Raw genomic sequence first — 26,202 nt, 5'->3', positions numbered from 1 at the left:
TTGCTTTTTGCTGTTGCAGGGCCGTGCGGTAGGCAGTTCCGTCCGGTTTGGATAAACCGCTTGCTGAAATCACAGCCAGTTCTTGGACCACCTGCTACAGTCTGTATTTAGCACACCCTGCTCTTTGCTGCTGCTGCTCCCCTCTCCTGGGAGCTGCATCACTTACATAAACTGTTCCACGGTGCTGCTGCCCCTTCCCTTGGGACCGGTGCTTGACAACTGGACCCTCTCACACTCATTCGTACTGACACCGTTCTTCCCTGTGCTCCTGGTGTGGGGACAGGAATGAGGTGGAAATGGCAAGAACATCCCTCTCCTGGTCAATTTTATGTCTGCTTTGCAGATGGAGAGACCCAGGCATTATGAGTGAACTCCCATCCTGAGATGGGATATGTAGAAAATAGAGCCTAACTGCTTACATTAAGGTTTCCCACTCTTTTCTGTGACCCAAACGTTGCCACTTATGCATTTCCCCATCCCCATCCCCACTAAATGAGTGGGTTGCCATTGTTGCCCAAGTGACCTGTTGTAGCTTTACTTTTTGTCTAATCATCATTTTGAGTTCTACCACAATGATGTGGTTTTAACTTAGGTAAATGGTATATTCCCTGTAAAACCTTTTGCTAGTTCACCTAGCACTGTCTTTGCTGAGAATTCTGTGTACCAGAAGATCATTCATCTTTTGGGGCATTAAAAAAATAAGTGCCCTTTTCCTGTTGCTTTGCCAAGGAAAAAATCGGTAGTTCTTGCAGATCTGTTTTTCTCAGTGCTGCTTCTCTCAGCATGTTCAGAGCCTCAAGCAGGAGAGTGTTTCTATCTGAATTCCCCCTTGCTCCTATTTCTCTTCCAGGATCAGGATGCTTTCCCTTGGGTGACTCACTGAAACCAACCCTTTCTCCTACAGGGGACTCGTGGTTGTCTGAGTCTTCAGCTGTGGCTGGCCTGTAACCCCCATCGTCTCCCTTTCCCTTCTGTGTGTCAGGTCACATCTCTCTCAACGTCATATCTGAGAGACTCAAAATCCTTGCCTGGAGTGATTTTCCCCAACTACTGTACAATGAGAGAAATTGGGTAGACAGCAAAGCAGCAGAGGAGGAAGAAATAAATGTGATGGTGGGGAGGGAGTAAAGAAGTCCCTTGAGGACTCTGACAGCATGCGAGAGGTCAGCCCAGTCCTGGGGCGCAGAACATTAGCTGATGCTTTCATCCTGTATTGAATAGAGGTGGACTTCAGATGTGTTGTTGTGCGTGTGATTAAGTGGAAATTACATAACGCTTTTCAAACCATCGCCGTCCAGGAGAGCTGCAGACATAAGGATTTCCTGATGAATTCAAGTTATTCGGGTTTCGAGTCATCTCTCACCTGTCACGTGTTCCTAACAGGTCCCTGAAATATCCTCAGCCGTGGAACAAACATTTCCTTATGTATATGCTTCTTATAGGGTGGCAAATAAAATAGGCTGCTTAAAACATGTAATATTTACCTGACATTTCATGATGCCAATAAAAAGACTTCAAGAAAGCTTCTGGAAGGAATAGGTCATTTTTTAATGCACACAGTTCTGCACCCACGGTGGAATAAATCAATAGTTGACCTTGTTCTAGCAGATAAAGAAGAGTTAATAGCTGACCTGAAATCCCACGGTTGCCTAGGTACCAGTGATTGTTATTTGTCTGTATTTACTTTGTGCAAACAGAATATGGCATCAGTCGGTAATGCAAGGAGCTTTAGAAGAGCCTGTTTCTTCAAGTTTAAACAATTGGAAGGAAGACCAACCAGGAAGGTACTTTTAGAAGGGGAAGTGTTAATGGAAGCTATGAAGTATTTGACAAAATCATACCGATGGCCCAAAAGGCATGATTCCACACTCGCAGAAAGTGTGTTAATAAAACACAAAGCAAGCTGCACACCAGGCAGGGAGGATGAAGTAAATGGCAGTGGATGTAATTACAAACTTAAGCAAAGAAGCAGGCAAGAAAGGAAATGTACTAAATCACTGAGATATTGATGATGAAAATCCAGAGGAGAAGGTGTCAATTATTTACATGCAAAGATAAAAGGTCCTATATAGGCTTAGGTCCAATATAAAATAGTGTTCAAAATTGCATTGAAAAAAACAAAGGACAAAAAACAAGCAAACCTCAAATATTTGTTTAGTACTTGCTGTGTTTCTGATGTAACAGAAGGTATTTGTACCATATGGTTTTGCGTGTAATTTATAACAAAGGAGGATGAGGCAGTGCTTGCTAATACTAAAACAAAAAACAAACAACCAGCGGATCTAGATAAGATATGCCCAAGGATAACAGCCAAACTAAGGAGCTTCTTTATTCATTAATGTTAATTTTTAGCCAATTTATATAAGCTATGGGAATTGGGGAATGACTGGAATGCTGCCCACCAGGATTCAGTATTGGTGCTGGTGGGGAATGACCCAAAGGGATACAAAGTAATTACCCATAAGCAGATTCAAGATTAAAATAATTTTGGAAAGTTTTAAAAAAACACCATCAGAATCTGAAGAAAGAGTTCAGTGCCATATAGTATGATTTTGTGTAAGTTAATACATCTTTCAAACACATTTTGTCTCTTTTGACAAGATTGTACAAAGTTGTATTGGGAAAGTTGAACATTATTTAAGCAATTACTTAATCAACTGAGTTAGTTTGTGTGGCCGATTAATGTGTTCTGTTTATTTGATTTTTTTTTTTTTTTTTTTTTAGAAAAACATCTATTATTTTATTAAATATCTCTTTAAGGATGGATCATGAAAAATACTATTTATTGATGAGACATTAGTGATCAAGATTTCTTCTAGTGTAGATTTCCCCAGGGATCTGTTTCAGTCTCAGTGTCTATCTACATCAACTCATGGAAACAGTGCTATTAAAATCTTGCTAGTAAAGTTTGCAGTCAAAAAAAAAAAAAAAGGAAAAAAACAAACAAAAACAATAGACAAAACAAAACAAAAGCTGTTCGAGGAGGAAGATTAGGTTACTGTTACAGAATGACTTGAGATGATTGGATTTATCATCAGTTCCCCAACAAAACTGTGTTTGATATAGGTAAGTGCAGAGTACTGTGAATCTGGGAACAAGCTGTGCTTGCATGATAGAAGATTTTATTTGGAAAACACTGATTTGGGAGAGTACTGGTGATCACACCTGAAGACAACTGTCACTGCTGAAGACAGTTGCTTCAGCAATGCAAAGAGCAATATTGGGTTGAAGGAGAGAGATGTGTCTTATGCTCAAAGTTGGAAAGATTGCATAGTTTTGTTCAGTTCTGAGTTCAGTTTAGGACCATACAAATAATCTGCAGCTTTGAAGATGAGTGGCTCTTCAGGTGTGTAAGGTGTTGGGTTCATTTATTCAGCTTCTCAAAGAGAGGTTGGGAGATGACTAGTCCGTGCTGTCCATGTGCTTATGCATGGATGATAAGGGTTTTTTTCTAATAGGGTTTTAAATCTTGTTTACACTCATAACAAGATTTTCCAGTTGGAAACTGAGAATTTTCACAATTAACTTAGAAATAAAAGGTAAAAGTCACAGTCATTTAAGCTAATTTTAAATAATCAAGGATCTTATGGGGGAGTGAAAGAGTGCTCTCAGAGTTAAAAACAAGTTAGCCCATCTTTTCAAAATCTTATCCAGTTTTTGAGGGACGTTCTACAACCTGTATAAGGCTTCTCACATGATGGTAGCATCTTCTCCTTAACTGCTGGTAGGCTGCCTTCCTTTCTTAATGGACAATATATGGAGGAGAAAAGCTCATTCCCCTCAGTGTGTTCCCAGTCCTTTCATCTTTGTGCTGTGGTAGTGTCTGTGGTTGTATCTCATGACTGATGCCTTCACTCTTAGGCCTCAGGAAGCAATTTGCCTCCCACTATAAAACTGGCTGAGTTAATATGGTCAGTTCTGATGGCCTTCAGAGTCTCCTGAGGAAGATGGAGGCTGGGTTGGACTGCCTGCGAAAGGAAAATCTGTCTATTTGCAGGCAGAATCATGAATTACCTCCACAAAAACAATCAAAGTTTTGCTTTGGTGGTTCATATGGACAACTGTGTACTAAATCCTACTTATCTGTTGTGAGAGCAACAGCACAAGTAGTCAGAATTGATTTCTCTCAGAATTTACCTTGGTGAAACACTCAAGTGCTTACAAATCTTCTCTTATTTTCAAAACAGGAGAAAGTATAAGACAAAAACAAGGAATATACTGAGGAAGATTGTAGGTGAAGGTAGGATAGCAGTGCAGAAGATGGGAAACTTCTCAGGTTCTGGCTTCAAAAGGAGGCCAGAAGAATTTGGTTTATAAATTTATTTAATTTTTTTTTAGCAACATTTCATGTATATCATTGCATGGCTACTCCCTTTAGACTGTTAGTTGCTTCTGGTGGGAAGCATCATTAGCCCCAATGATAAAGGAGTTTTGTGGGTTATTAGCTACAGCAGCAATAATGCATAGTGGTTTATATAAAAGCGACCATTTTGTCACTTCTAACTTCAGTTAATTAAGTTATTAATGATTTTACCTATTAAAGGTGACAGAGCAGTGACTATTCTTTTTAAATAAAAGATTTTAAGGAAGGCTATGTTACCATTTTCCTTCTCTGAGCATAATTCGTATCTCTGCTGTAAGACTCTTCATGTTTGTGGTAGACCACTGCTTTGTATGATCCAAACAATTCAGCTCTGGGAGCTCCATAATAGGTATTCTTGGAAAGTCTCGTAACCTGAAGGTCTTGGCTTCTGGGGAAACAATTCGGTACATTGTATTTCTTAAAATATATCAGTGGATATAATTTCTCATCTAATTTCATTCTGGTGTCAAAGAGTACCGAACACCTCTGTGAGGCCTACACTTTGAGGCTGAAGCAATAGCAAACTAGACTGCAGCTCTTCCTACTAAGATTTTGCTAGGATTTTAAGCCTGTATTTGCCAATAAATTAATGTAAATCCACAAGTACTTCATGATACACAACTATTGGAAATGTCAGAAAACTATTCGTTAGGTATTTAAGTAAACAGGCAAATAACACGATAGGCCGAGAATAATAGGAGAGTTGTGGAAAGGGAGTCTGCTCTTCGACTGGATTGGACATCTGAAGGAGGAAATCTATCTTCTGTATAGCAGGACGTGTTTTAGCTTCTTTAGTCTTTGACTAGCATTGACCACTGATCACATGTAGCCAGTCCTACACAGCACCATGTAGGGAACAAAAATAGGGGAACAAAACTTGTGGCACGAGGTGTGCTCTTTGTGAGGACTCCTGTACCCTCACTCTTCCTGTGGTAGGGGAGAGCTCCGGCCCTGTCACAGGGCAGGACTTTGTCCCTGCTGATGCTGTCGAGTAGCCTCAGGAGAGGCAGTGCTGTTTTTTCCAGATGTTTCACCTTCTGTGACTCTGTGCTGCTTGAGCAGCCTTGCTTTTGTCTGAATAGCTGGGGACCGTGGCATTTCTCTGCAAAGGTACATGTGTCACTTCAGCTGTCACCAGCTGTTGGACCCTCTGTCTCCTGAGGGTTGTGTGGAGTCCTCCCAAACCGAGCTTCGAGTTTATGCCATGTCTGTGGGCACGGCTCCAAGCACCTCTCACGTGGCAGCAGCACCAGGCTGAGGTGCAGGCACGTCTCCAGGGATGGCACAAGGCAGGGAGAAGTAGCTGGAAATGTACTCTGGAAGCCAGCCCACCGTTAAGATCTCTGGAGCGGTACCCTGTGGTACTGTTTACCTGCATCTCGCTGTTTTTGTGTGAAAATCTTTTGTGAGTCAGACCAAAATGAATGACTGAGGAAACCATGCTCCTTGTCACTTTGTTTGCTGCACTGGCTGCGGTCTGTAAATCCTGTTAGAAATCTGTGCTCTTTGTATGGCTTCCTTTTAAAGGCTGGTTTCTTAGAAAATGTGTGTTGGGCAACAGGTCAACCCTAATAAGGGCTTGGTGGTGCTTGTTTACCATCTATTCAGCTGCTAAACTATGGTAGAGCTTTGGTTTACAAATCTTTGTTGCTTTTATCTTCCTGTCAGCCGAGCATACTGGTGCAGCTTGGCTGAAGGCACAGCAGGCTTGGCCCCACTGTTTTGAAGAGCAATGACCCAGCTTTAGGTGAGGAAGTTCATGCCTTGATAGCAGCTCAGCTCTGGCAGACTCCAGACTGTCATAACTAAGCACTGACTAATACGTCCTATGATGGAGACAGCTGGTCCCAGATGAAAGACAGCCCATGGAGCAGGGAGCTGGGGTGGTAGGGGGGCACTCTGTGCAGCTGGGACCTGTCCTGCAGGCAGAGCACCATTGCTCATGCATCTCAAGCCTGAGGTCCTGAAATTATTTCTTGCATAGGCAATTCGTTTCTTGGCAATCTTGAATTTCTAGTGGAATTTAAACACTCTCTTTGAAAATGGACTGTTAGGTATCTTCTAGGTTTAGGTAGCTCACTGCACTCGCCTCTAAGTGAATTGTGTAGAGCCACTGCAAAGCTGCTTGGGCATACAAAGTTCTGTTGCAGGGATATGAGGTTGTCAGATGGTGGCTTACGTTACCTTTTATTGTTCCATAATTTCTATAGAATTCACCTTTACTTACTGTTACCGGCATCTTTAGGGTTAAGTTACTTGTCTGGCACGTTTTAGAGCTGATTTTTGAAAGCTCTAGACAGAGAGGAGGTAGGGCCAGCTGGAACAGAGCAGACAGGAGGGGCCCTATGAAACTGTCAGTGCCTTGGAAGGCAAAAGCTCTCTGGTGCCAGATCTCTCAAATTTATTATATGTAATGTAGTTATGGCCTCTGCTGGAAAAATCTGCTGCCTTCGTGTCATCTGGGTAGAAAGAAACACAAAGAGTGCATGCTCTTTCTTGCACAATGCCCTCGCATCTATTATAAGGTACGAAAAGTTCAAGCAAGAGAATCGTGTCCTGTTCATAGCTGAGGTCTCTTAATATGCCCCTTAAAACTGTTATTTCCAACAGCCCCTGCTGCTATCGTATAGGAGATGATTCTCATTTACCTGCTTTACGGAAAACAAAACAAAACAACAAAAAACCACACATATGTCCCCACCTGCCATATGATTGATATGGTTCTGGTGCACAACCAATTCACAGAGGAGGCTTCTTGCACGACCTGACGTGTAGCGGGACGTGCTGGCTCCTTGGTCTCACAGCAAGCTGTTGAAGTCACGGTGGGGAGCATTTGAGATGTGTAACTCCACAATGCTTTCTTCAGAGGCTGTGAACTCTGGTCAGGATTTTTTTTATTTTTTTTTTCCACTGCTGCTGTGCCGCGTTGTAAATAGATGTTCATGGTAATCACTGAGTGAAAGAGGCAGGTCTGTGAGCACAGTGATTCATGTCTTCAAGGTTAGAGATTAGAGGGTTAGTCCCCATCATGGATGACCTAAGCATGGATCTTGTTTTATTTGGCCAGACCCTCTGTCTGCTGTAAAACACAAATATGCCTGTATACATGATTTTAAAAAATTACTAGGAGGGCATTTGGTGTTGACCCTTTTATTTACACGGCCTAGCATTTTCCATACAAAATTTGTAACCTCTTGCAAAGGAGCTCTTAAAACTTCCATTGTTTGCCGTAAGCTGTTGACATTTGGTAGGGGAAGCACCATCGGAGAACAAAGTGCCTTTTTATGTTCCTCTAAATTAGATTCAGCTCTGAAGGAGATATAAACCGCTAAAATGAACTAGTTCTTTTTTTTTTTTTTTTTCCCTGCTTTCGTTCTTCAGGAAAATTCTGGCCTGCTACCAAAAAAAAAAACACAAAACAGTGCCTCCAGTCCTGGACCTGCTGTAACCGTTGCAGCAGTAAGGACAAGAGCCATGATGTTCAGAGCTGCCAGAGCAGCTGTGGCAGAGTCCTGGAGAGCCCAGCACTTGTCCTCCTGCCTCGCAGCCACACTGCTTTCTTCCAGGGAATTTCACGGAGCAGGAAACCCCTCCCCAGCAAGCAAACCTCAGTTCAGCAGTTAGCTGCTGTTGTCCCTTCTGTCCCCAAAAGTTTCTTCCCTCCTTCTTCGCAGCTTTTAGGTGGAACGGAGATGGGGGCAGATTGCACAGGTGGCTGTAGCCCCGTTGCAGCAGGCTTCAAATGGTGCTTGCTGCAGCAGTAGGATTTGATGATCTTAATTATCATCGAGGAAACAACATACATATCTCCTTCATCTTCGAGGCACAGAGACAGCCCTACCACCTGTCTCGGAGCTGGGTCAGACAGCTTGCATTCAGCATTACCACCAGCTTTTTACTGCTCCCGAGGAATTAAACACATGAAGCAGGATTTCCTGTTGGTGTGGAAACCCTGAGCAGTGAGCTTGGCCGAATGGGGCTGGCAAACAGCTCTGGCAGTAATACCCGAGTACCCAGGCCCAGCTGGGTGTGGAGAAAGGGGAAGATGGCAAGGCATAATTGTGCACCAGAAGCTGCACAGTTTGTTCTCTTTGAAGATGATTCTAATGAAGAAGAAACCGGTGATTTTTGATGGCTCTGAAGATTCTGAAAATAATTTTGGCATTTGCATCTATCAAGAGCCCGGCTGTTTCAGCGCGCGTGGCAGGGCTCGGCAGCTGAGCTGATCTGGCAGGGACAGATCCTGTTCTTGGGCTGAGTGTGCAGCTTTCCATCCTCCCTTGCTTCCCAGAGCCCTAACGCTCTCCTGACCCTTTAAACCAATTCAGATCAGTAAAGCGTCAAAAATGTCTTATTTATTCCATTTCTTGGGCTTATTTTTTTTTTTTGGTGGGACTGATGAGCTGTATCAGTTTATCTGCGGGTGAGAATGAGAATGGGGGCCAGCTTTAGGAAGCTGGGGAGCCCAGGCAGGAAGGACGAAGGAGCAGGGACAGCCCTTTGGCAGCCGTGAGCTGTTAAATTGGTTCAGCCCCTGTCGTGTAACTACACTGAAATAGTCTACCAAGAAAGCAATCATGACTGATTTCTTTCATGGCAGTGCCCAAACAACAAAGACAACAAAAAGCAATCAACGGCTAATCTCCTTTATAGACAAGCCCACACCAAGCGTGGGATAGAAATAGAAAATGTATTTTCGCTGTGATTGGCACAGCAGTGGTCAAAAGAGGATCCAGCATGGATCAAGCCGAAGCTGTTGAGATGTTGAGGTTTCAAGGAAGATGCAGTCACTGTTCACGTTTACATTAGCATTATTCAAACTTCGGGTAACGTAGGATATTGTGAATTCAATTGTTTTGAGATGAATAGGAGATCAAGTATTGTCCTTAAACAATAGAACAGTAAAAACAACATCTGTGATCCAGCATTTGTGAAAGAATACAACCATCTCCTTTTTAAGAATGGAAGATGGGAGCAGACAGAAGCTACGGCTAAAATTGTTGGAAGTATTCGGTTTGCATAAAGACGATTGAAGGGACTTAATAGCTTTTTACTGCTTTACATATTCAAAGCTTCTCTGCAGTCATCATAGCTTGCTGTTGCAAATGTTCCACAGTTGCAAATCTGGAGACAAGTCTTTCAAGCAGAGCGCCCAGAAAATAAGCATTATACCTACTTGACTACATATGGAAAGGCTGATTAAAAAAAAAAAAAAAGGCAAATATCGTATTGAGAGCACCGTGGCAAAGTAGAATTCCAATGCCCAGAGGTTGTGTTCACCATCTTTCCTGAGTGTTAAGCCACTTTTTCTTCTCCTGTTGCCTCTTCCTTCATTTCCTACCTCCTTTAAAACTTCTGCAGGCAGTAAGATGAAAACCATGTTGATGAGAGCTTTGGTAAAGGATGGGGTATGAGGAACGTGCAGATACGTATTTGATTTGAAAGCAATAGACATTTCTGGAATGAAGGCTCCACACGTGCGTGTTCCTGAGAATGAGATCTTGGAGCCGTCTTTCTGGAGAGCAAACCTCCCATTTGGAAATAACTACAGCACTGATACTTCTAGCTGACAGAGTATTGTGGGACTCTGCTGAAGTGTTAATACCTTTATGTACAGAATACTGGTTTGAATCTGGCCAGATCAATATAAATACTAAAATACGTTCCCAGGCAAGGGATGTGATCGATACATGGTTCCTTGGTGTGGCAAATTGCCTTGCTAGCTTGTAGCCCTCATTTCCCACTTTCTGTTCTGTGCTAAGTGGTGAGATCTTTGGAGCCAGTTGTTGAAACAGCACAGAGCAGCGGGGCACTGTTCTCCCCTGGGGTCTCCAGGCTAAGGCAGAAATCGGGATCATCATACATGACAAAGTTACATGGGTTTTCAGCAGCTTCCTGCATGTCACAGGTTGAAGTGAATGATCTTTTCTGAAAACAAACAAACAGAAAAGACCTGTTGTGATTTGGCCGTGTTCAGTTTCTGAATCTTCCCTTAATTCTTTTGAAGGCTGAGTTTCCAAAAGTAAAGGAGGAAAACGAGGGGATTTAGAGTTTTTGGAATTTCTAGGGCCGGGAGTCTTTTGTGACTATCCCCTCCAGAGAAACATCCTCACAGTTCAGTTTCTTTGTGATAGCCACTTCAGGAGGAAGATGAAACGCTGAATGACATTTGAGGACTGTTGTTAGAAGTCTTAGATGAAATCATTTAACCATGTCTTAGATAAAATAGTGGAATGAGGAAAGAAAGAGCTGTTTAGATTAAAAGAGGTGAGGGGGAAGCCAGCAGGGGGAAACCAGCTGAAATCCCTAAAACTCTTGGAGAGATTGTTTTTCTTCCTTCAGACTTTCATGAGAAAACCTGGGGTCTGTGACCAAGAGGTTTTGTGTGTCCTAACCTGAGAGAACTGGGTCATGTCACTGGGATTTTATGCTTTTGCTTGTATGCTGGAAATGGAAATATTCTCACCTCCCTTCTTGTGTTAAGCCAGCACCTAAAAGGTACAAAAAATTGATTGCCAAAAATAAATCTTTTTTTTTTTTTTTCTTCTTTCCCCTTGTCTCTGCAGCAATTCGGCAAAATCCTTGATGTAGAGATAATCTTTAATGAGCGCGGCTCCAAGGTAAGTCCTGTTCCTGTACCTGCTTCTCTTGTTTTGATTGCACAGAGTAAAAGGCAGTTCATTGCCTAGAGAATACACTCTGTAGAGATCAGCAGGAATTAGCGTGATGGGGGGAAGGGAAAACCTATTTTGAGGACTGTCTCCTGTTCCCTCTGACTCCAGACTCTGAGCATGGTCATTTCTGGGCAGCATGTACGAATGCTCCTAGACGCTCCTGTCTGTAACGTGGGATCAGGTTCCCCAGCCTTTTGAGCAAACAGGGAGTCAGCTGAGCCTTCATACCAACCCCTTCTCATTGCACTAGCAATGGGTGCCCTGTGGGGAAGGCAGAATAAGGTAAAAACAACTCCATGTGACGGGAGCTGGTAAAAACAAAGCATAATAGCCCCACTCCCCTCACCCCCCATCTTCATTGCATTAAAATACTTCCAGAGAAAAAAAGTGTAATATCTCAAATGTGGAAGGATTTTGTTTACTCTCTTTTGCAGACTTTGCCTGGTATTTCTGAGATTCTGACCTTTCACGTTTGAGATATCTGATGCTTCGTAAAAGCATCCTCATTCCCCTTGCCCTGCCCCCGTGGACCTCCCCCCACTGAATTTGCATTCGCACACCTATCTTCATCTCCAAAACGTGTTAAGAGGGAGGTTTCGTTGAGAGCTAATGGTAATTTGTTTCTCTGGAGATGAGATTTCAGATGTTGCTTAGGTCAGTTGCAGAGAGATTCAGTGATCTTTGTCCTAATTGGCAATTGGTTCTCATCACGTAACCAGTATCACCACAATGACAAATTGATGTGATTCTCTCTCTGCCCAGGAGGTTCAGCACTGGAATAGCAGGGAGTTTTGCAGGTCAGGAGCGAGGTGCATTGCCAAAGCTCTATGGGGGAAGCTTGCACAGTGCATGTCTATACTCTGCTTGACTTAATCAATGCTAAGATTCCCATTTTCAATTAAAACAAAATTTCCCTACTCCCCCCACACACGTGTGTGCACATGTGTGCATGCACACAAGAGATTTTGAAGTTGCAATTCAGCTAAGCAGTTTCCGTGTAGAGCCTGTATGTCTTTCTCCTGAATTTGAGGTTCACGACCTTACGGTGGCCTCTTTGCTTCAACATGTCTCCTGGGGTCTGTTCATGTTCAGAGCCCTCTGCAAATTTCAACATGTGCTCACCAAGACGCATTGGGAACTTCTTCAGTCTCTGTGTTATCTGGAAACCAGAAAGCAGCTGACCTGTGTACAAAACAAAGGAGATTTAGCCCTTTCCCCATCCTTAGTTTGGGCTTACTACCATGGTTTTTCTTGTTTTGTTTTTTTTTTTTTTTTTAATAAAACAGTCTGAACGAGTAAATGGCTATGTGGCTTAGAGAGCTGTACTTGCCTTGTGGATAAAAATCTATACGCTTTACCAAAACAATCAGCTATGCTGAGTTTGTAAATATTTATTCTGCTCTCTGCTGTTCTTCTGATATTTATAGGCCAGAGCTGTCTGCGAATTAGACCCAGTTTTAGTCATTTCTATTTGGCTTTGGGAATAGCCTCTGGCCTCTATCAGATCTCTACTTTTTTGGATGTAATTGCAAAAGAAAGGGCAAAAATAACTGTCCTGACAAAGCGGTGAGCTCTATCCTCCATCTCCCTCTGCTTGTGCTTTTCCAGCACAGTGTTTTCTTCTCCATACACGAACTTCACCCTCACTCTTCCATCCATACAGCCCTATATTAAACGCCCACGGCTGCCCTTTTCCTTCTGGGCAACACTAACATGGGAGGCTTTCTGTGAAGACTTGATTTAGGACTATGAAAACTGTTTTCTTCTGCAATTGTTAAAGCCCAAGGCTTCTGGTTTTCAGTTAAAACAGAAATTGTTGCTGAAGAGTTCCTTGATCAATCTCGTCCTGAACCCTTGATAAACATACGAAAAACGAAAGCAATCCAAAGAGATATTCTTCGAGTCCTTGACCGTGCAGTTTTCTGCTGCTTTTTTGTCATCTTAGAGCAAAAAGCAGTTGCAGAACTGGTAGCCGATGTGAGGGATGGGGCAGAATCTGAACAGAATGAGAAAACGCCCAACGAATAATTTTGTGGTATCCTTGCATCCTTCTCTACCCAAAAGAATTAATGTTTAAAAAAAAAAAAAAAGAATGCAAGATTATTCCTGCTTAGCATGAAAATGGGAGGCCCCAGTGTTTGAGTGGGGTGTAGCTGCACGAAGCACCTGGTATTCACGTAACAATGGACAAACAGTTTGGTGATCTGATGGTGAAGCAAAGGAAACGGATCTTTCTGGAGGCCACTCACTCACTCTTGGGTTCTTCCTCCACCTTAGGAAAAAAAATAAAAAATAAATCTGAATGCATTTTCCTGCCCTGTGGTTTCCATTCTAATCTAATGATATGAAACCTCTCTCTCTTCTTCTCCTCCTCCTCTCTTTTGGGAATCCGAAAGCAGATGCTCCTGCTGCCTGCCTTGTGCTGTGTTCTCAATGCTCCCTTCCCTCCCCTGGGTTCCTGAGGGTGTAGAGTTTTCTCTATATGTTTTGAAAGCATTTAAAAGGTTACAGCGGTGAAGCCCACGCTGCCCTGGGTCTGCCCCCACCCAGCGGACGATGGGGTCGAGCAGCTCTTTGTCCCTGCCCGGCTGGGGCAGGAGCTTCTGCTGGAAGCGCTCCAGCGCTGGCGGGCAGGAGGGCCTGGAGGAAACCTGATGTTTGCGTCCTTCCTTTCGAATCCACCTGAGATGACCAGGCCCTGACGCTGCACCCGAGGGAACCGTAGAGGACAGGCTCCGTGTTTGGGATCTCCACGCTTTTAGGAAGGATTAGTAGGATTAGGTGGACCTTGGTAGACTTCACACTGATACTGCTTTGCTCCCTATGAAAAACAAGGTGTAAACTTCAAACATCCCTTGAATTCCATTTCGTTTTATTCTTTAGCTTGTATGACAGAATGACATCAGCCTTCCCCTGATTTATTTACTATTTTTTGCTTGCTTCCTGGAAGCTGGCTGTTTGCTGCAGTTGTCCTGTTTACCCGTAACAATTTGAGCTCTGACCCATGTAAATAAAGGCCTTTAAATAACATCCTGCTCACGGCTGCAGCTCACCGTGCACTTTGCTGAACCCTGAATAAAACACCTCCAGAGGAAGTCGAGGGATAGGATTCCTGCTCCCCTCGTCAGCGGAGAAGCATCCTGCAGATGCAGATTTTGACACGGTTGTGCTGAACTGACCGGGCAGACACATTTGCAGAATTCCTGCAGTCTTCCCATGTAGCACTTTAAACAAGAAGCCTGTGACATTCATAAAGCTGCAGGGGAAGGGAATCCAAGCTCTCTGCTCGCCGGCCGCGTGCCAGGTGGCATTCTGAGATGTGCCCTTGGTGACATTCAGAGAGCAAGAAAGCGTGAGCACACAGCAAAGCAGTGGCTGAGGAGGGAGCACGTTGTAGATGGCTAAATGGTAAGAGGTCATGCAGGTGCAGATTACAAGCTTGAGATTTCAGGTCAGCGTAAGTTTTTCCCCTCTGCTTTCCAATTTGAAAGCCCAGATCCTTAAAAAGGAGGATGGTCTCCAGGTTTTTGTACAGGACTGAAGCATCTAGAAGTGCTTCACGTTTGCTTGAAGAATTGGTTGTGTAGTGGCTTACATCCAGTCTTCACAAGGAAATTCCATCCATTAGTGAGTGGAGGTCCATCAAGAAACCCAAAGTAACGAAAAACTTGTGCAGAAAGCTGCATGGAAGCACTTAAGTCTTCATGTTTGCAGTTAACTGCAGGTTAATAATACTCATTTAGGTTTGAATAACTCTGCCTAAAAGACCATATGCGTGCCATGTGCATTTATGTCTTCTTGGAATGGATTAGGTGCTTTGAGAGAGCCACCCTGTCCTGAATTTAGTTTCTACTCAGGGAAACAAGTATCTTTCCTTGTTCTAGAGGGCCTGTTTTTACTTTAATTCTATTTTTGTAATTTTTGTTCAGATATCATCAGTTGAGCCAGAAATTCAGATAAAGTTATTAACACAAAGAGGCTTAATAACAAATTAGGCATAAAGCAGTGTCACTTTCTCAGGTCACCAAATCCCTTCATAATGCTCACGGTTTGCAGGAGACCTGACCTTTTGTCCTAGTTTAGTTAAGAATGGTGAATTGCCTTGGTCACCTTCAACTCAGTGATACTAATAAATTAACGAGTTAAATTTGTCCATACACGGTGAACTGGTTTACTTGAATTTGAGTATTTAAGGCTGAGGTTGATGGAGTGATAGCGTAAGCCGATTTGCTGCTCCTTGTGGGAAGGGGCACCTTCCTCGTGGTGCTCATGTCACTGTGCAGGGACTTGAATTCAGGGCGCCAAATTAGCAAAAAGAAAAAAAAAGAAAAAAGGAAAAAAAGGGAAAAAAAAATCCAGCAGGGAGAGAGAAGTAGAAGCAAGAGCTCATCTTCTGCTGGTTTAGCGTGTTGAACTCGCTGACCACACAGCAAGGTGAACTCCCTGTCGGATGAAGGGGAGGAGGAGGAGGAGGAGGAGCACACAACCAGCAAATTGTGGGGCTGCACGACCTCTGCTCCGAGTTGGCTGGAGCTGATCCAGAGCCGCCAGCGCTCGCAGCCCTGGCTGCAATCCCACCATTCAGCCCCATCCTCTGCCCCCTTCTCGGTTTTTGCAGGAGGGATTGGCAGTGGAGCGGCGCAACAAGCTGGATCGGGGAAGTGATCCAGCTTAAAAATAGCCCTGCTGTTGATTTTTTTCTTTGGATTTTTTTTTTTTTTAAAAAGGGATGTATTTATTTATTTATTTGCATTTCTTTAGCCAGAGTAATTCCTGCATCTGTTTCACTAGACGGCACAGGTAGGCAGCTGGGTGGATGCTTTGTGCATCCGTGCCTGATGCCCCCGGAGCAGCACAGGGGAGCTGGAAGGGCTGCTGAAACGATGGCAGCCTCAGTTTACACTGTTTAATTTACACCAGTATGAAGTGAGTGTGTGCCTCTGATACCATGTGCTTCTGAATTTCGGGCAGCGTTCCCATCGGTGCACCCAGTCCTGCTCATCTCAGGTGGATTATAGCTGAAACCTTCCTCCTCTCTCAAACGCCTTGGAAACAGGTAGCCTAAACTTCTGCCCCTTGGCCGTATTTTTTCAGGCTCCTGAAAGTTTGTTTATAAGCAAAGGTGGGGGGAATAAATTAAAAAAAAAAAACACAACCCAACAACTCAAGAGCACAGCAGTAGAGGAAGGCAAAGCCCATTGCTGGCTGCGTGCTCTAGGGGTACAAGGCAAAGACGCTGCTGCTGAGGTGACTGTCTAAACTCCATGACAAACAAAGGGTTAACAATGCATGGATTTCAAGGGGCTCTGTTTAGTTTCCTTTGTTTTTATTTTCTGTTTTTTGTTTTATTTTATTTTATTTTATATTTTTGTTGTTTTTTTTTTTTTGTTTAATTTCTGTGTTCTGGCCACACCCAGGAGAACCGTCTGCTTTTGATTTCTCCCTTTACGGTTACATGGTAAATTTTCTTTCTCATTCTTCAGAGATGGAAACGTTCAAATACTCTCTCTATATACATTTATTTATTTATTTTTTACACTGCTCATCATGTTGCTTGTTATTTATTGCAGAGTCTGAGGCCAGACTAAAAGGGTGACAGTTACTCGGTCTCTTCAGGCCCTTTGAATAAACCTTTGGGTAAAAAGGGGGTTAGTCTGGCCCTGCAAATTACTCATAAGTCCTAAATTTTTTTTGCAGGGTTTATTTAGTGTTTGTGGGGTACGTTGAAGTTTACATTTATTTTCTGCCTGGGAGAAGTTCCTGGCAGTCGGTGGAGGGGGAAATGTTGAAAAATTCAGCCTTGTTATCATAACAGTCTTATTAAACATGAGTTATTTGTATAAACTAAACTCTAGAAACGTTAAGTCTTTTTTTCTTAACTCAGGATTGTATCTTCCCTTCCTCTGGCTCCATATCTAGTACTGTGGGGCAAACCAGTGCTTGCTGTAGACCTGAGCTAGCAAATACTGGTTATCTGCCTCCTTTTTAATTTATTTTTCTTTAAGGGCAAGCCAACCTTGGGAGGGAAAACTGAGAATTGCTTGTTGTATATGTATTTGGGTACAAATTAATCCCTGTTCTTTGCAGGTCATCTGTGAGAAGGAATTAAAAATATATGTATGTGTTGTTTTCTCTCCCACATCAAAAATATGTGTATTTAATTGCTAGCTTTTAAACTTAGAAATAATAGAAATGTCAAGCGTGGCTCACCTATTTTTCCTGATTGAAAATTTGAATGTCAAAGGGTTGCATTAAGAAGACTAACCAAGCGGACACAAATATTGACTCTTATCGTAGTCAGCTATGTGAAGTGTTAATTCAGCGTTGACATGAAATGGTTTTCAACAAAGCATTGCATAAGCCGAGGACCGATCTGTCAGTACAACAAAACTTCTGGTTAATTAGTTAAGTTGTTCAGAATCAAGTTAACTCCGCTTTAGTTCACATTGTTAATTATTCCTGGATAGTCTGCATGCGGATTGTAGCCTTTCTTGATTTAACTTATTAAAAACACGGAAAATTCAAAATCAGTTTAAAGGTGTTCGACGATAATCTGTTCTTAAAATCCCATACAGACTTCATTCACTGCAAACAAATGTGAATTAAAATAGTCTTAGTTTGGTTCTAGTCTGCGCAGGCTAATGTCTAAAAAATTACCTTCCCTCTGCTCTCCAGCTTTCAGTTCACAGCATCACAGAAGACATAAATCTCATTCAGGCTCTGCAGGATTGACTAGAACAAACAGAAATTTTAATGTCAAAAGAGAAGAGGGAAATAGAGATTGCTGCTGCAGTCTGTACCTCCCCTCCTCCCCAAACCTTTTTCAAGATGCTTTTTCCCCATTATATCGAACAGAGGGAAACGTGTTACTCTATTTCTCAGTCTTCCCTTTCTCTGTAGGGGTTCTTTGAAGCAGATAAAATACACTGTCCCTTCATAATCAGCTTGGCTATTACACTCCCCCCCATCAGTTCCATGCAACCTGCTTGACAGCTGCATGCGGTTGGACTGATTTATTAGCCCTGATCTCTTGTAGCTCAGATTTTAATTGATTTCTGCTGAAAACATATATGTTGTTCAGAACAAGGCAATGGTTTGTTATTTGTATAGCCTTTATGTTTTAAGCTGACAAAATGAAATTATCCCAAGTTTTAGATTAGGGGGCTGGTGCCCAAAGGAGAGTTCTTGTTGATTTCAATATGAGACAACACTTAGCTAGGGAGTTTTTGTTATTGCTGATTCTAGAGGAAAATAATAATAATAATAAAAAACCCCTACATTTTACAAATATATAATAGTTTTGTGCTGGAAACCTAGCTGTGGATGATAAAGGCCAGCATGCACAAAGGGGCTTTCCAAGATTACTGTTGTACAGACCTTAAAAAAGCACTTAGAGAACGACAGCTTGCTTGTGTCTTGTTGCTAACAGTGCCTGGAAATCCAGATGCTGGTTTTTGGGGGTCCACGCATGCCAATCCTGAGCTGCATGCAGGGGGCTGCCAGGCTAGCATGCCAGTGCTTTGGGTCGCTCGCCTTACCTAGTGCTCTGCTCAACATCAGGAGTTTCCATTGCATCAAATGCAGGCTTTGTTCTCCCTCCTCCTGCGCCAGCAGAGATTGCTGCCTGTGCATTAGAGTGGTATTTGCCTTGTAGCCAGGAGCCAGTTCTCCTCCTCCTGTTCTTAAGGTACCCTAAACACAGACTGTCGCTGAGTTTTCGCTTGGCTCCGCTCCCTGCAGTGGCATGAAGAGTATCTCCTCGTGGTTGTCTGTAGTAAAATACATTTTGCTACCAGCTAATTCCTACTTCCCTCAGTCTTCTTGGCTCTGCTTGACCATCGGTGCTCCCACTTCTGTGGAAGTGAGCATGATCTCTTCCCCTGCCCTCCTACGTGACCGCATGAACTGATGGCAGCATGTGGGATGTGAGCATTGCATGTGCCGCCATGGGCTCAGCAAACCTAAATCGCTCTAATAAAGGACGTTTTGGTAGTCCCCAAGCTTTTGTGGCTGCACCCAGCAGGGCACGTTATTTTTTTTGCAGCCTTCATAGTGTTTCTAGGCAGAGATTCGTCATCCACAGCACAGAGGTTGCCATCTCAGAACAAAGCCAAGCGAGATGGGTGGCAGGCTCTGAGGGAGGCAGCAGTAGGGCAGAAACACCAGAAAAAAAAGTCATTTACCAATAGATCCACATTTAGGTGTTTAGATTAACCCTCAAGACCAGCGTGGTGCTTACAGGTAGGCAAATTTTGAAACTAGACCACTACATAGTACTGTAAATCTTCACCTTGGGTGATGTTCATCTGGTGCTACCTAGAAGCCCTCCCCATGCGTTATTAGGGAGGTTACAGGCGTAGGAGTAGCCATGAACTGTTCCCTGAAGAGCTTGCAAGGGATGCTTTACACACAGCCCTTCCTCTCAGCCGTTCTCCAAGGTAGGTAATTATTATTGTCTCCGTTTTACAGGTGGGAAAAGCAAGGTTCAGGCTTTGATTTGCCCAAAGCTTCGCAGGATTGCCGGTGCCAGGCCTGAACTCAGCTCGCTGCTCTCTCTCGCAGCGGCTGCTCAAGAGGACCAAGTGCTGCTCAGTGCCGATGGCCTGTACCGTGGCCGGGGGGTTGGTGGGGTCGGCACCGCATGCGTCTTCATGGTCAGGGAGAGAGAGGGCAGGAGCCCCACGTGGGCCGAACCAGCTTGAAAAAGGAAAAAAAAAACAAAGAAAAAAAACACTTTAAAAAAAATTTGTCTCGAGTAACTTTGTACTTCTTTTTTGGTCTGGCCTCAATTGCTTTTATGTTTTCTTTTTTTTTTTTTTTAATTACTCTTATTATTCTTATTATGATTACAGTTCCTTTATTTTATTGAATTTTGATTTCCTTCATTTACGAAACATGCATGAACCAACAATGTGACTCTAGGAGGTTATTGCTGAGTTGTGCTGATGTCGATTTCATACTGTGATATTTTTTCTCTATTTACCTAGAGATCAGTATTTCAATATATAACGATGTGCATGTTTTCCCCCCTTCTCCCGCTGCATGCAGGGATTCGGGTTCGTAACTTTCGAGAATAGTGCTGATGCAGACAGGGCCAGGGAGAAATTACACGGCACCGTGGTAGAGGGCCGTAAAATCGAGGTGCATGTCTTCAGTAATTCAATTTCTTCTTTATATTTATTCTTTTGATTTCTTTTTGTGTCTTGCCTCACTTATTTCACATTTGGATCCCAGTCTCGTGTGTGCGTGTGTGTTTGTGTCTGTGTCCTTCACCTCCCTGCACTGAAATGTATAAAAGTTTACCCCCCTTTACGAAATATTTTTATTGTTGTTTTGGGTATATATTTTTTTTCTTTTCCGTTTCCTTTTATTGAGTTGTTTTTTTGTTTTTCTTTTTTTGTTTTTCTTTTTTTTTTTTTTTCCCACCCACTCCAAATTTTTGCCCTTCTGCTGTCTTGATTTTTTCCTTTGCTTCAGTTTGCGAGGCTCCGATCTCCTGTTAGCAGGCCTGAACGACACTAACCGAAAGAGTACTGTCCGACTTCTAACTCTGTGTCCGCACAGAAAGCAGGGGGCCAGCCAGTCTCCTCTCTTTCCTCCGAGGCCAGTTCTCCTCCACGCAAGTGTGAGACGATGCCCGCGGCGGGCGGGGAGGGTGGCGGGGCAGAAGGGCTCCGGGTCATGGTGGGAGCCGGTCTTTAAACGTTTCTAGCTCTCGCTTTGGTCCTAAAGGGGTGGCGTTGGCCAGTTTGGTGTTCCACTGTGGTGAAGGCTAACTGGCCCTTCCCTCTCTCCCCTCTCTCTTGAAACAAACGAACAACAACAACAAAAAAAAAGTGCAAATATTGATCGAATATGAAAATTACGGAAAAAAAAAAAAGCCGCCGTTTTGAGTAAGATGTCTGCATATTTTGCTTTTTTTTTTGTTTTCTTTTTTGTTTTTTTTCTTTTTATTTCCCTTTTCAATGGTTTAGGGTTTAGGGCCCTCCACTTGACTCACTCTTTCCATGGTAACTATACACAATGCTGGCGATGGTACGAGTTGGCGGTAAGTGAAACGAAAGCGCTAGAGAAGAAGCTTTTTTTTCTTTTTTCTTTTTTAATTTTTCTTAAAATTACGAAAAAAAAAAAAAAAAAAAACGAAATTAAATAAGAAAGAAAAAATCCATCTGCCATCTCACATTAACACTACAAAATGTGATTTGACTTGTTGTCCCCACCCGCCTCCTTCCTCCCTCTCCCCCTTTTATTTTCAATGCTGTTGAGTAATGCCGCCTGGACTTTGGATGTACATATCGTTTTGTAGCAGTCTGAGCTGTTTGATTACTGACTTCATGGTGATTTCCCCTTGCACATCTTACTCAGAGTTACTGAACTCCAGTTTGGCTGGTTTTTATTAATGCACCCATTTCCTCCCCTCTCTCTCCTGCCCCTTCTTTCTGCCGCTCTCTCTTTCTGAGACCTGTTTGTAGCTGTTACCGCTCCTTTCCTTTCTTTCTTTCTCTCTCCCTCCCCTCCCCGTTTTTTTTTCTTTACTCGGTTAAATGCAGCTGTTGGTCTCTTTGCTGACTGGTGGTTTCTGATCGGTTCTGGCAATTTTTCCTTTAAGTGCTTGTGTTGCACTTTGCTGTAGCAGCTGATTTCAGGCACTCGCTCCATCTTAATGATTGTCTGTGAGACCCTATCTCCTCCCTCCTCCCTCCCCACCCCCGAATCAATTGTGTTTTTTTTTTTTTCTTTCTTTTATCTGTGTGTGTTTAACTGCATGCTCTCAGTCTCATCATTGTTGTTTCCCATTCTTTCTTTTTTAAATGTGTAATGTTTCTATCGTTTTGGGGCTGAAGCAAGAGTAAATGTAGTTCCAGATTCCCCACCCCGCGTACGCTCACCTTTCCATAAGCCTCAAGGGCCTAGAGCAGCTTTGATTTTTATAGTATTCTTTTTTTTTTTTTTCCTTCTTAACCCTAGCCTGAGTTCCCATTTGGCATGTGCTTTGATAAATTATTGATGTTGGATAAAACTTCACCCTCCTTGCAAGAACTTTGAGGCTGTCTGACACGGGGCTGCAGTAACTTGGCTTCCGAACTGGTCCATCTTTTCTTTATCAGCACCATCTCTGTGGTAACACCCCACTTGCTTGAGCAATCAAACCGCTTGGAACGATGCAGAGCTCTGTAAAGAGGGTGGAGGGCACCATAAAACAACAACAACAACAGATTCAGCTCTTCCACTATGCATTTCTTCTCTTTGCTCCCAGAGATTTGTGTCTCGGGGGGATAAAACAATTTGGAAAAAGATTTGAGAGTGATAGGAAGGAAACTGGTGAACGAGCACTGTCCAAACATTTTGGGGGCATTCCTAAAACCTCCTCAAACCTTGGCAGTTCAAATCTAAAGCTGACGGACTCCAGGTTTCCTGTGACCTGTGAGCCACAGCCCAGCGGTTAGCGTGAGGAACAGGTCAGCTTGTGCAGCACCTGCTTCAGTTTCCCTGTCCTGGGCTGCAAATGTGGTTGCTGCCACTCGAACAGAGCCTGGACAGAAATCACCAAGGTTTTGCCCTTGAGATGGGTGAGCTGGGAATAACCACAGGCGCCAAGGGGTGGCAGGGTGTCTGAGAATCTGCACGTTACTCTTGTTGGCCTTCTGTTTAATGCATAATTTTTAAATGCCATGTTTAGCTGTAATGGTTAAAAATTAAATGGCAATTGTTAAAAGTAATTTTAAAATAACTGCATTTTTGTAAAATTAGTTATTTAATTTTTTTTGCTCAGAGAAGTATAGTGTGTGTGTGTGTGTGTGTGAGATAGCTGAGAGTTTTCCATCATTTTCCCTAATGTCCTTTGCTTCCTCCCCTCTCCTCCCCTTCCCCTTTCTTGCTTTTAGGTTAACAATGCCACAGCGCGAGTGATGACCAACAAGAAGATGGTCACACCATACGCAAATGGTAAGAGAGACTGTTGGGACTGGTGATGTGCTGAAAGGTTGGAAGGAAGACGAAAGCTTCCTGGTGAAGGGAATGTCGTAGTATTTCATCAGGACCTCCTCAGGGGAAGAAAAAACAAAACGAAAAGCCCCCACCAAAATCAAGAAACAACTCCCAAGCCCTAATCTACACCATTAGGCTTCAGTATAGCTAAGAGTTTATGGAGGATTACCATTTTTCAGGTGGAGAAGTTGGGGCAGAAAGGGGTAGTGACATGCCCACTGTGGCCAAGCTAGAAAAGGAGCCCAAGGTCTGACGTGTCACCTGCCACCGCCGCAAGGTGATGCTGCGCCAGTCTGCAGAGGGATGGCCGTCACCTAAATACCTAAATACAAACTGAGTATAATCTAAAGAGCTGGATATATCTCAGTTTAGGTTCTAGCAGTAAAAGTACAACTGTCCCCAAGCAGCTGGGAAAGCAGAGGCCTTGGACTGCTTGTGTGTTCACTTGTTGTTACAGGCTGTGTCTGGTATTCAGCCATTTTCCAGTGAACCTCAATAGAGAAAGACCAAGTTGTTTGGTTAATGAAGAATCCTGTTTCACTGGGATATCTAGGTTCTTCTGTCTGTGCAGTACTTCTATGGCATAGACGCATATAGCATAAAAAAATCATTCTTCTGCTGACAGAACTGAATGCTGCTTTGATACACATTTTGAATTTGAGTCTTTGTCCTGAACCAGGCAGGAAAAATTCTTCTTGGCCTGAAAATGTTCCTGAACAGCTACAGCAATGCAGGAAGCTAAGCATAGGTAGTTGCTAGTGCAAGAATCTGTTTTGATTCCACCTGAGACTCAGAAGTCAGAAGATACAAATTTTATTTGTGGCTCTGCTGCTGACTTGTGTGGCTCTTGACAAATCATATAATCTTTTTTTGGTTACAGAACTGGGGAATTAGGGATAGGGACAAATTAGGGATAGGAACAAGCAGAAAGACTGGGATTCTGAGTTTTAGTGTTTGAGCGAAGTTGGGGAATTCTGCAGTAAAAGGTAACACGGCCATATTACATTGTCTTGAAAGCAAGGACAGAAACGTGTACAAATTGGTGTCAACAAATAACTGGTGATACATGATAACAGGCAGGAGTATTTTGTTTTATCAACCAACAGTGTCTGCTTTAAAACTACGTAAAGGCACTCGGTATTAGGCCAGGCCTAAGGCACAGGCCTAAGGCCTAAGCAGTGGTACAATCACTGTTAAATTGAGGGTTTAATCCCAGTCCTGTTATTACCACCATTGCATCAGTATTTTGCCATCGAGGTGGCAGTACAGGGCAGCATGCCCAGTCGTGTGGAGGAGCATGTTGCATCTCTCGGTGATGCTCTGCCAGCCTGTGAAGGGGTGGTGCTGATGGGCTGCAGCTCACAATGTTGTTCTTGTGGTTTCTGGGCTGGGTAGGGGTGGTAAAAGTGCAGCGAGTGTGTCAGGACTCCTAAATCAAGACAGAGAGGAAGGGGATGGATTTATTTCAGTGGAAATGCCTGTGTGATGGCTAGCTGAACAGATGAGGTCTCTCCGTCCCTCTCCATGCTCTGTGGAGGCCAGCCCAGATCAAGTTGTTAGCTTTACACCCATCTCCTCTCCCCAGAGAGAAAGGTGGGGGAGATAACAGGTCTCTAGATCTGACTGGGGAACATATTTCTCATCAGACCCCGTCTCCAGTGGCAGGCCTTTGATGACCTGAAGGGTTCTCTCTTGTATTTTTTCTGTTGGTGATTTTCAGTTCTTGCCAATTATCCAGATGATATTAAAACCGATTCTCTGGGAAGGCTTTCATCTGAAAAGATGAAGCACAAAGAAGGCAGGAAATGCTAAAATAACACGGAGAGGAGCAAATGTGAGAGGAACAGAGTGAATTGCTTCTGTGCGATACAGTTGTGTAGTTCAGTTAGCGAGGAAATCTCAATCACCGGCGCTTTTTAGGTCTCTAGCAAACAGGGCAGAACGGTGATTTGAGGATTTAAGGGTGTGAATTGACCTCCCTGGGACGAGAGGCTGGGCCGCTGGCTTTAGAGAGAGGCTTTGGCTCCACGGCGCTCCCCTGGGCGCGTGGAGGAGCTGACAGCAAGGGTCAGGCCGAGAATTCAGGGTCGCACGGTGCTCGTGGCAAACATGCTTATAAGGTAGTTGGCATTCCCTCAACGGCGTGCTTGCCCTGCTGAGGATCAGCTGACGTTTGGCTGTTCCCTCCAGCACAGCGACCCGTCCCTAGAACTTGACATTAGAAAAAGGCAGTTGGCCTCCATCTACACCAAGGGGGATTGAGGTGAAGCCGAAATTGGGAAAGAGCTGCTGCATGTGAAGCTGCTGGGGCGCATGCAAGAGACTGTCCCCCGTCCCCACGCTGCCTGCTCCTTCTCTTGGTGTAGATTTTGGCATTCACTGCAGTCTTTGTTGTTGCAGGTTGGAAGTTGAGTCCTGTGGTTGGAGCGGTGTACGGCCCTGAGTTATATGCAGGTAGAGCTTAAGTAGACACTTCCACTTCTGCCATTTAACTGCAGTGGTGTTTGTTTATGTTCTCAATTTGCTGTTTCTTTATAACCTTTTTACGTTCTTTTTTTTTTTTCTTTTTTCTTTTTTTTTTTTTTTTATTCTTTCTAAAATTAAATTAGCGTCCAGCTTTCAAGCAGATGTCTCGCTGGGCAATGACGCCGCAGTGCCCCTGTCAGGAAGGGGGGGTATTAACACTTACATTCCTTTAATCAGTAAGTAGCCCCCATTGGCCCCCTGTATTGTTGCTGTGCTTGAGTTAACTATGACCTGTTTCCCTTCTCTCCAGTCTGTATAATATATACTTGAAAGGATGGGTCTCGCTGGGAAGGAGTTTACCTCTAGCCCAAGCCTATACCGTGCAGTGGCCGTAACTTGTTCATCCGCAGTGTGTTTCTGTGCCGGTGAATGGGGCTCTGAGCGATGAGGAGGCTGCAGAACAAGGGGAGGGTGTGTGCGAGGAATAGGCCATTCCCTTGATTTCCCCCCCTTCCCCCCCCACCCCCCAACCCCGGCCCCTTGGAAATGAAAGAAACCCAAGGGACAAATCCCTGCAAAGTACATATTATACACGCTGTTAAACCACCAGTCTGCAGGGCCCCCGGTGGCATGCACCTGGGCGCGCGCTGGGTTGGGTCCGTGCCTGGCGACTCGCTCCCTTCTGGGCATCTGCTCCTTACAGTATTTGCA

General features: G+C 43.7%; 1 protein-coding gene across 11 annotated transcripts in view; it reads left to right on the top strand.

The window, feature by feature from the left end:
* The window catches only part of RBFOX2 (RNA binding fox-1 homolog 2), a 158,247-nt gene that overhangs the window by 110,065 nt on the left and 21,980 nt on the right, over positions 1-26,202 (top strand). For 7 of the 11 annotated variants that reach the window (XR_014316910.1, XM_082753286.1, XM_082753285.1 and 4 more), the window contains 5 exons: positions 10,930-10,983; positions 20,086-20,178; positions 22,923-22,983; positions 25,426-25,479; positions 25,635-25,727. Coding sequence is in view for 10 of the 11 variants with exons in the window: in XM_082753286.1 (XP_082609412.1) it covers positions 10,930-10,983; positions 20,086-20,178; positions 22,923-22,983; positions 25,426-25,479; positions 25,635-25,727 (355 nt within the window). In the remaining variant the exon portion in view is untranslated. The remainder of the gene's footprint in view (positions 1-10,929; positions 10,984-20,085; positions 20,179-22,922; positions 22,984-25,425; positions 25,480-25,634; positions 25,728-26,202) is intronic. The other 4 variants (XM_082753287.1, XM_082753290.1, XM_082753291.1 and 1 more) reach the window with 2 other exon arrangements.

Source organism: Aythya marila, assembly GCF_965140915.1.
Source record: "Aythya marila genome assembly, chromosome: 1".
Taxonomy (NCBI): Eukaryota; Metazoa; Chordata; class Aves; order Anseriformes; family Anatidae; genus Aythya; species Aythya marila.
Note: the sequence above shows the minus strand (reverse complement) of the source record. Positions and strands in the feature narration are given on the sequence as shown.